Raw genomic sequence first — 11,185 nt, forward strand, 5'->3', positions numbered from 1 at the left:
TTGAACAAAAGAGCTTAAGGCTGAAAATAATGGTTGAATTATTGATTACAACACCCACCTGAAAGTACACTTGGGACAGCTGATACCACATAAGAGATAAAAAAAAAAAAAAAAAAAAAAGAATATTCACAATATATTAAATTAAGACACAATAAACCTCCATCTCCCTTGCATAGCCTGGCATAGTAACGTTCCACCATTATTCATATTAAAACATTAAAAAGAGAAACCTCAACATTAAGTTCAGTTTTAGACCACCGTCTTCACTCTCCCGGTGCTCGTCACACAGCTCCAGTCCCAAGTCAGTCTCAAGTCCAGTCCCAGGTCTAAACGTAGAACACCAAGTCCAAGTCAGGACAAAGAATCCAGTATCAATTTAATATCAAATATCAAAAGAAATATCTGGGATGTTTCAATGCAATATGGTTTCCGAGTCATTGAGTCGTAAAGTCTAGTCCAAAGTCACCAGAACTGAAGTAAAAGTCAAGTCAAGTCTCGCGTCTTCTCTTGAGCCATCAAGTCAAGTCTCAAGCAACTCAAACGGTGACTAGTCAAATTCATGTGACGTGAGAGTCAAGGTCATGTGACACGAGTCAAAGTCATGTGATGCGAGTCAAGGTCATGTGACACGAGTCCCTAGCTCCTGAGTTTAGCTAATGACAAACTGACAAATGAAGGAACTGCTTTTTTGTGTAACTGATGTGAAGTGCTGGTCGGACAACAGACTAAAACTCCACATGTCAAAGTATCAAACATCATTATTGCTCTGCGGCCGGCCAGAGGAGAGACTCACTGACTGACAGAGGCTAAAAAGAAAGCGGACATTTTAAAAATCCTGAGTTAAACGACAGTATCTGTCACACACGCACTCGCTGCACATCAAACCCCGGTGTCGGCGGTCATCTCTTCGGCACGGAGGAAAAGACGGAAGGACTGGAGCAAAACGGACAGACTGCTTCGGGGAGCGCTTCATTTACCTTCCCCCCGCATCTGAAAAAAGGGCGAGGCATCACTGGCAAATGCGGATAAAACCCCTGCTGTTTCATTTCGACTAGTTTGACTACTTTAGGAGGGCTTGTCTTGTTTTTCGCTTCTCAACCCCCTAAGGCACTTTAATGCCCCGAAGCAAAACTGACCTGGGATCAGTTTTCAAGCCTTGTTGTTCACCTTTAAGCATCCGACCTTTTTGCTGCTTTCGACTCCGTTCCAGTTTCCTGATGGTTGAAAAGCTGTGACAGCCTTTCCACTCTGAAGCACTTCCAAGGTCACCGTCCCCGTAACTTTCAAAATAAGATAAACCAAGTGCTCCTCGCACTTTTCCAAATATTTACAACACGTCCGACACCACAGTTCTGCTCCGTTGCCAGCTGGGCCGGGTCAGATGTTCTCCGCCTCGCCCTGGGGAGCCTCCCTGATGCTGTCCTGGGGCCCTCCGTGCGCCGCCACGGTCGGCCGCCTCCGGATGCTGCGCCCGGACGCGATGAGGTCGGCGTAGCCGCGCGAGTGGGAGAAGGCGTACGCGGAGCGCCGGGAACGCTGCCCGCGCTGGAACGCCGGCTTCTTCTTCTCCTCTTCCTCCATCTCGTACTTCTTCCTGTTCCTCTGGACCTGGGGGGAGGACGGGAAATCGCGGTCAATATCAAAGCAGGCGTGTCAAACATACGGCCCGGGGCCCAGAACCGGCCCGCTAAAGGGTTCAATTCGGCCCACAGGATGACTTTGCAAAATGTGAGAATTGTCTGAGAAGTCCACCATTTCAATTGTTCTATCTCAGGATTTGACACCTAATGCACTTTGTAAAGGCTGGAGCGAGGCACCACGTTTCAGGAGCAAGAGAATAGCGATTTCATGTTTTCTGTATTCATCACTAAATGGTCGATATAACTCTATACAACTATTTTCATTGTTTGAATTGATGTTGTTTGAATTGTTGAATCGACTCATCTCAGACTCCAGTCAAAAGCACCCAATTGTGCCTGTATACCAGGGGTGGGTCATTATTTGACCTGGGGGTGGGCACATTAGAAACCCAGATTCATTCATTCATTCAGTCATTTTGAAGGAGACAGACAAAGATGCAGCCAACACAGATTTCCTCATGTGCTCTGTCGAGCCTAAATACATACTGCTCTAAAATGCTGTTCAAAGTCAGAAATACAGCATCAAATACGTCATCTAATTAAAGCAGCTATACGGAATTTTCCTTTTCTATTGACTGTAGTCAATGATTGCATCAGTATTAAATGTAGAATGTTTCATAACCAGTTAAGGGTTCACTGTAGCTGCTTTAACTGTAACTTTCCTCAAATAATAATATATGTATATCTTTTTTAAAGATTAAACAATTAAATAACTGATAATGTTTTGAGAAGATGGTTTCATGCAGTAGGTTTGAGTGGTGCAGTGTCACCTTGTCGCCCACAGAGGGCCAGATGGTTTTATGGAGGAACTGGATGCAGATGACGGGCAGCAGGCTGATCCCCACCGTCAGGATGATGGTCAGCCACAGGTAGGGCTGCCGCAGAGCGTTGGAGGCTGCACCTGCACACACACACACACACACACGCACACGCACACGCACACGCACACACACACACACACACACATAATTGTGTGCCCCGTCTTCTCCTACGCTGCTTCCGTACCTGCTGACCAATCAGAGCGTGTGCCCTCTCTTCTCCTACGCTGCTTCCGTACCTGCTGACCAATCAGAGCGTGTGCCCTCTCTTCTCCTGCGCTGTTTCAGTACCTGCTGACCAATCAGAGCGTGTGCCCTCTCTTCTCCTGCGCTGTTTCAGTACCTGCTGACCAATCAGAGCGTGTGCCCTCTCTTCTCCTGCGCTGCTTCTGTACCTGCTGACCACTCAGAGCGTGTGCCCCGTCTTCTCCTGCGCTGCTTCCGTACCTGCTGACCAATCAGAGCGTGTGCCCTCTCTTCTCCTGTGCTGCTTCAGTACCTGCTGACCAATCAGAGCGTGTGCCCTCTCTTCTCCTACGCTGCTTCCTTACCTGCTGACCAATCAGAGCGTGTGCCCTCTCTTCTCCTACGCTGCTTCCGTACCTGCTGACCAATCAGAGCGTGTGCCCTCTCTTCTCTTGCGCTGCTTCCGTACCTGCTGACCAATCAGAGCGTGTGCCCTCTCTTCTCCTGCGCTGCTTCCGTACCTGCTGACCAATCAGAGCGTGTGCCCTCTCTTCTCCTACGCTGCTTCCTTACCTGCTGACCAATCAGAGCGTGTGCCCTCTCTTCTCCTACGCTGCTTCCGTACCTGCTGACCAATCAGAGCGTGTGCCCTCTCTTCTCCTGCACTGCTTCCGTACCTGCTGACCAATCAGAGCGTGTGCCCTCTCTTCTCCTGCGCTGCTGCCGTACCTGCTGACCATCAGAGCGTGTGCCCTCTCTTCTCCTGCGCTGCTTCCGTACCTGCTGACCAATCAGAGCGTGTGCCCTCTCTTCTCCTGCGCTGCTTCCGTACCTGCTGACCAATCAGAGCGTGTGCCCTCTCTTCTCCTGCGCTGCTTCCGTACCTGCTGACCAATCAGAGCGTGTGCCCTCTCTTCTCCTACGCTGCTTCCGTACATGCTGACCACTCAGAGTGTGTGCCCTCTCTTCTCTTGCGCTGCTTCCGTACCTGCTGACCAATCAGAGCCATTTCTCTCACCGACGACCCAATGGCGATTCAACATGTTGAATGGCCAGGAAAAGCCGCCTACAGCCAACGGTGCGGGACACCCCCCAAATACTACAGACGCCCAGACATGGCCGACACCCACTAATTGGCTGTATGTGTCTTCCGCTATATAGACAGAGAGATAGACAGACAGAGAGAGACAGACAGAGAGAGAGAGAGATACAGACAGACAGACGGAGAGAGAGACAGACAGACAGAGAGAGAGAGAGAGACAGACAGACAGAGTTTAACTGACCGGTAAAAGTGAAGTAGGAGGGGAAGATGACGTGGATGCCGGCGCTGTGGATGTCGAACATGATGCCGAAGTAGATGGCTATACTGCCCAGGACGGCAAAACAGTTGACGAACGTCCAGTAGGAAGTGTCCAGAGAGATCTGAGCAGGAGGAGAGACAGGTCAGCAAACAACACACAAGACAATGTCCACCAAGCTACCTGGGAGTCATGTGACTTTTGTTTACAAGTCCTGGTTGGCTTGTGTTTGGGCAGCGAGAGGCTAAAGCAATGGTTCTCAACGTGGGGGTGAGTTGTTAAACTTGTATTTCATTGACAAGAAGTTAACGGTTAGAGAATGTAGAGAAATTAGCGTTTTGGTCATAGATTCTCTGTTATCTTTCTACCTACAATACAGACAGACTGTTATCTCTCTACCAACAATACAGACAGTCTTATCTCTCTACCTATGATACAGGCAGTCATGGAGTTCTGGACTAAATCATATCTGAAAAATAAAAATCGATCGGATTTCACATCACATGTGTATGTGGACTAAACACATCACATGTGTGTGTGGACTAAACACATCACGTGTGTATGTGGACTAAACACATCACATGTGTATGTGGACTAAACACATCACATGTGTATGTGGACTAAACACATCACATGTGTATGTGGACTAAACACATCACATGTGTATGTGGACTAAACACATCATGTGTGTATGTGGACTAAACACATCACATGTGTATGTGGACTAAACACATCATGTGTGTATGTGGACTAAACACATCACATGTGTATGTGGACTAAACACATCACGTGTGTATGTGGACTAAACACATCACGTGTGTATGTGGACTAAACACATCACATGTGTATGTGGACTAAACACATCACATGTGTATGTGGACTAAACACATCACATGTGTATGTGGACTAAACACATCACATGTGTATGTGGACTAAACACATCACATGTGTATGTGGACTAAACACATCACGTGTGTATGTGGACTAAACACATCACATGTGTATGTGGACTAAACACATCACATGTGTATGTGGACTCTATAAGTCACTCTGTTGACCAGCGGCTCTATAAGTCACTCTGTTGACCAGCGGCTCTATAAGTCACTCTGTTGACCAGCAGCTCTATAAGTCACTCTGTTGACCAGCAGCTCTATAAGTCACTCTGTTGACCAGCAGCTCTATAAGTCACTCTGTTGACCAGCAGCTCTATAAGTCACTCTGTTGACCAGCAGCTCTATAAGTCACTCTGTTGACCAGCAGCTCTATACGTCACTCTGTTGACCAGCAGCTCTATAAGTCACTCTGTTGACCAGCAGCTCTATAAGTCACTCTGTTGACCAGCAGCTCTATAAGTCACTCTGTTGACCAGCAGCTCTATAAGTCACTCTGTTGACCAGCAGCTCTATAAGTCACTCTGTTGACCAGCAGCTCTATAAGTCACTCTGTTGACCAGCAGCTCTATAAGTCACTCTGTTGACCAGCGGCTCTATAAGTCACTCTGTTGACCAGCAGCTCTATAAGTCACTCTGTTGACCAGCAGCTCTATAAGTCACTCGGTTGACCAGCAGCTCTATAAGTCACTCGGTTGACCAGCAGCTCTATAAGTCACTCTGTTGACCAGCAGCTCTATAAGTCACTCTGTTGACCAGCAGCTCTATAAGTCACTCTGTTGACCAGCGGCTCTATAAGTCACTCTGTTGACCAGCAACTCTATAAGTCACTCTGTTGACCAGCAGCTCTATAAGTCACTCTGTTGACCAGCAACTCTATAAGTCACTCTGTTGACCAGCAGCTCTATAAGTCACTCTGTTGACCAGCAGCTCTATAAGTCACTCTGTTGACCAGCAGCTCTATAAGTCACTGTTGACCATCAGCTCTATAAGTCACTCTGTTGACCAGCAGCTCTATACGTCACTCTGTTGACCAGCGGCTCTATAAGTCACTCTGTTGACCAGCAGCTCTATAAGTCACTCTGTTGACCAGCAGCTCTATAAGTCACTCTGTTGACCAGCTCTATAAGTCAATCTGTTGACCAGCAGCTCTATAAGTCACTCTGTTGACCAGCAGCACTATAAGTCACTCTGTTGACCAGCAGCTCTATAAGTCACTCTGTTGACCAGCAGCTCTATAAGTCACTCTGTTGACCAGCAACTCTATACGTCACTCTGTTGACCAGCAACTCTATAAGTCACTCTGTTGACCAGCAGCTCTATAAGTCACTCTGTTGACCAGCAGCTCTATAAGTCACTCTGTTGACCAGCGGCTCTATACGTCACTCTGTTGACCAGCAGCTCTATATGTCACTCTGTTGACCAGCAGCTCTATAAGTCACTCTGTTGACCAGCAGCTCTATAAGTCACTCTGTTGACCAGCAGCTCTATAAGTAGAAATAATTAAGTTACTGAAAGAAAAGGAAAGTTGTATGAAAAAATATCACTCTACAAAGACCAAGGAAGATAAAACCATCTTCATTGATGTAAAAAATAAATGCACTACTGAGATGCGAAAAGCTAAATCAAATTATTATAAAACTCTCCTTCTTAATTCAGCTTCGGACCCTAAAGCAATATGGTCAGTTCTGAACTCTATAACCGGTAATCAGAAAAATATCAAGAATAAACTAAGTATTCATTTAGATAGTGTGCTAATAACTGATCCTCAAAAAATTGCCTGTGCATTTAACGAATTCTTTATAAACTCTGTTCAAAATCTTGCTATCAGTTTCAATCCTCCTTCACCAACACAAAATCTGAGTATCAACCCTAATGAAACTCAATTATTTTCTTTTAATACGATAACTCAGGAACACCTATTAGAGGTAATCAACTCTTTAAACAAAACAAATGCAACTGACACATATGGCCTAAACTTAAAATTTATCATATCCTATATAGATACTTTTCTCCCAGTGCTTCATCACATAATCAACACCTGTATAGAAACATCTCATTTCCCCCAGCAATGGAAACTGTCTAAAATAACACCTATCTATAAAGCTGATGACCCTACATCCCTGACTAACTATCGACCAATATCAATACTCCCTATTATGTCAAAATTCCTGGAAAAAATTATGGCAAACCAACTTTTAGATCATCTGGAAAACAACAATCTCCTCAGCGACTATCAGTTTGGTTTCCGTTCAAAAAGATCCACTATGACAGCTTCACTATACCTGACCGAACATATCAGACAGGCCCTCAACAATGGACAAATAACTGGTACTGTTTTCATCGACTTTAGAAAAGCATTCGACACGGTCAATCATCAGCTCTTATTAAATAAATTACTATCCTTCAACATCGATCAATCAGCAGTCAACATGATATCATCTTATCTCTCTGAAAGAACACAGCTGGTATGCATTGAGAAGTCTAAGTCCTCAAAGGCTCCTTATAACATTGGGGTCCCCCAGGGGTCAATATTAGGACCTTTGCTATTCGATGCCTACATAAATGATTTGCCATCTATCTGCCTTTTCACACAAGCCATAATGTATGCAGACGATACCGTGGTATATGTATCGGACCCAGATATAAATGTAATAAATTCAAAACTGGCATCCGATCTTGCCACTCTCCACAACTGGTTACACACAAATCAATCATCTCACTTTAAACATAAAAAAACAGAATGTATGTACTTCAAATCCCCCCTGAAACAGCTACCAAAGTATCAACCAATAATGATAAATAATGAACCTTTAGCCGTAGTGAATAAATACAAATATTTAGGAATTCTGCTTGACTCGAACCTTACATATAAACTACACATAGACAAGGTAGTGAAGCAAATTAAACAAAGATTGTTTGTCTTCCGTAAAATCCGTCCATTTCTCTCTCAGACTTTAGCTCATATCTATGTAAACTCAGTTATACTCTCCAATATCTCCTACTGCCTGCCAATTTGGTGTCTGACTGCTAAGGACACTCTAAAACCTGTGGAGCGACTATACAATCGTGCCTACAAAATCTGTTTAAATCTTCCCTATCGCTCACACCACTGTATTGCACTTGAAAGAGCTAGTGCATTAGACTTTGAGAACTACCTCAAATTAACATCAATGAAATTATATTATCAGATCCAATATCATCTTACGCCATCCCTTATAAGCTCCCTCCTCCCCAGGTTCTCAGCCACAAGACAAACTCGAACCACTCGTGCCATCACAAACTCAGAAAATCCTCTTCCTAGATATAAAAACAATTACGGCAAGCAATCTTTCTTTTACAAAGGTACAATAAGCTGGAATGAGATTCCACAAATTTTAAGGAATAGTCCATCTCTAATAAGATTTAAACGGATGTATAAGAATCTTCTATTGGAGGAACAGGTCTGCGGTCATTGACCTGGGTAATGAGGCAACACTTGCAGCTGCCTCATGACCTAAGCCAGACAACCTCTTCTTCTTCTGTTTCTTGGAATTTCCCCATCTTTCATATATCTATCACTTTAACTGTGTTTTCGTTTTTCTCTTGCTGCAGGACAGGAACCCTCTGAAAACCAGCATTTATGCTGAGTAGGGCCCAAAGGTATTTGAATTACCTTCTTGGTGTTGTATGCTTTTTTTCCTGTTAAATAAATAAACTGAAACTGAAACTGAAACTGAAAGTCACTGTTGACCAGCAGCTCTATAAGTCACTCTGTTGACCAGCAACTCTATACGTCACTCTGTTGACCAGCAACTCTATAAGTCACTCTGTTGACCAGCAGATCTATAAGTCTCTCTGTTGACCAGCAGCTCTATAAGTCGCTCTGTTGACCAGCAGCTCTATAAGTCACTGTTGACCAGCAGCTCTATAAGTCACTCTGTTGACCAGCAGATCTATAAGTCTCTCTGTTGACCAGCAGCTCTATAAGTCACTCTGTTGACCAGCAGCTCTATAAGTCTCTCTGTTGACCAGCAGCTCTATAAGTCACTCTGTTGACCAGCAGCTCTATAAGTCACTCTGTTGACCAGCAGCTCTATAAGTCACTGTTGACCAGCAGCTCTATACGTCACTCTGTTGACCAGCAACTCTATAAGTCACTCTGTTGACCAGCAGCTCTATAAGTCACTCTGTTGACCAGCAGCTCTATAAGTCACTCTGTTGACCAGCAGCTCTATAAGTCACTCTGTTGACCAGCAGCTCTATAAGTCACTGTTGACCAGCAGCTCTATACGTCACTCTGTTGACCAGCAACTCTATAAGTCACTCTGTTGACCAGCAGCTCTATAAGTCACTCTGTTGACCAGCAGCTCTATAAGTCACTCTGTTGACCAGCAGCTCTATAAGTCACTCTGTTGACCAGCAGCTCTATAAGTCACTCTGTTGACCAGCAACTCTATAAGTCACTCTGTTGACCAGCAGCTCTATAAGTCACTCTGTTGACCAGCAGCTCTATAAGTCACTCTGTTGACCAGCGGCTCTATACGTCACTCTGTTGACCAGCGGCTCAATACGTAACTCTGTTGACCAGCGGCTCTATAAGTCACTCTGTTGACCAGCGGCTCTATAAGTCACTCTGTTGACCAGCGGCTCTATAAGTCACTCTGTTGACCAGCAGCTCTATAAGTCACTCTGTTGACCAGCAGCTCTATAAGTCACTCTGTTGACCAGCGGCTCCATAAAGTCACTTTGTTGGTTGGTCAGTCGGCCCACAAAAAAGTTCACCATCCTTTAGCGGGCACAGTTTTCGCCCGAGGAGGCTGAAATCTGGCACGGAGGTCAAGTGTGTGTGTGTGTATGTGTCTGTGTACATGCCAATTTTCCTAAATGGGGGCATGGGGCAACTTTCAAAATGCAGGATGGCAGAGGCAGACAAAATGGCATTGAGGTCGTGTGTGTGTGTGTGTGTGTGTGTGTGTGTGTGTGTGTGTGTGTGTGTGTGTGTGCGCGTGTGAGTGTGTCTTCATGCCAATTGGCTAAAAGGGGGGCAGGTGGGGGAATTTCAAAATGCAGGGTGGCAGAGTAGGTTGAGCTGCCAGGTGCCATCCTGGATTTCGCAAATTTGCATATGTGGTTGCAGCTATTGTGAATTTGCGCTTGTTTAATTGAAATTGTGTAGGAACCCTGCAGGCCCCAACAGGTGTTTTGCCCCGGGCGAGGCGAGGGACCCCACCTGCAGGTTGACGGTGATGATGAGCGAGGAGGCGGTGACCACGGCCAGGGACTGGTAGTCTGAGGGGGCCTCCCCGTCCTGCCCCATGGTCTGCAGGAAGGCTCCGTACGGGATGAAGAAGATGATGAGAGACACGAAGATGCCGTGGAACAGGCTGATGAAGAAGTTCCTGTAGTTGAACAGCGACCCCTGCTGGCCCGGCAGGTACAGCTTGGGGAACTTCAGACTCAGCATATTGCCCCCTACTGTACTGGAGTGTGTAGTAACATTAGACTGTAGCCAGTGGACGACCCGCTCTACCTCCTGAGCCACAGCCGCTTTATAATAAATAAATAAATAAATAAATAAATAAATAAATAAATAAATAAATAAATAAATAAATAAATAAATAAAACTTCTATATCCAGTCACATCCACATTATTTAAAAATACATTTAGGTCATTTTATACATGTAGTTAGTTACTATATTTAAAAGGTCAAGTTTAGAAAGAATGGTCTCACTCTAATGTAAGGGATCGGGCGGGGTAGGCTACTATATGGGGACTAACATCATCGCACATTAATACAACTGGACCCACTGCACTGCATGCATTGTTTTTAACTGCAAGGGATTAGCATAAAGTGGGCATGTCTGAAAAGGGGAGATATCTTGAGGTGAGAGGTCAAGGGACACCTTTAAAAATGGCCAGGCCAGTTTTCCCTAGCCAACGTTTAGCCTAACTTTGCATGACGAAGTCTACCATTGGTTTATAGACTCTGGAAGCCTAGTGTATGTAGTCTTGGTGTCCTTGCGCAACTCACACGAGACGGAACAAGACAAGGACTACCCTGGTCTGCATGCTATTGGTCTATCTATCGGCAAGCTGCGCAATCATGGACAGGTGACCTGTAAATCATCTCTAAAACAGCCTTTTGTATCGTCTATTGTAGGCTACTCTAAACAAGTGACTTATATAACAAGCGCAAATTTGCAATAGCTGTGGCGAGATATCAGATGTTAGTGATGTCATCAGTTATGTTGAGCAATTGTGATGTCATCAGTGTATGTCACAAATCACTTATACCGAGCAATTGTGATGAGTCATGATATCATGTCTCTGTGAAAGAAAATATGCAGCAGTTGTGATGTCCTTGGTGATG

The 11,185-nt window shown here is 45.0% G+C and overlaps 1 protein-coding gene across 1 annotated transcript; it reads right to left on the reverse strand.

Moving 5' to 3' along the window:
* Positions 1–1,193: 1,193 nt before the first annotated feature.
* Positions 1,194–10,278, reverse strand: LOC310777700 (phospholipid-transporting ATPase IC-like; the record flags this gene model as incomplete). The annotated part of the gene is made up of 4 exons (XM_083638074.1): positions 1,194–1,608; positions 2,411–2,541; positions 3,928–4,066; positions 10,045–10,278. The coding sequence occupies 4 exons, from the start codon at positions 10,276–10,278 to the stop codon at positions 1,378–1,380; spliced, it is 735 nt and encodes a 244-aa protein (XP_083494200.1). The 3' UTR covers positions 1,194–1,377.
* Between the last annotated feature and the right edge of the window lie 907 nt (positions 10,279–11,185).

Source organism: Poromitra crassiceps (assembly GCF_964638095.1).
Source record: "Poromitra crassiceps genome assembly, chromosome: 6".
In the NCBI taxonomy this organism is placed as follows: Eukaryota; Metazoa; Chordata; class Actinopteri; order Beryciformes; family Melamphaidae; genus Poromitra; species Poromitra crassiceps.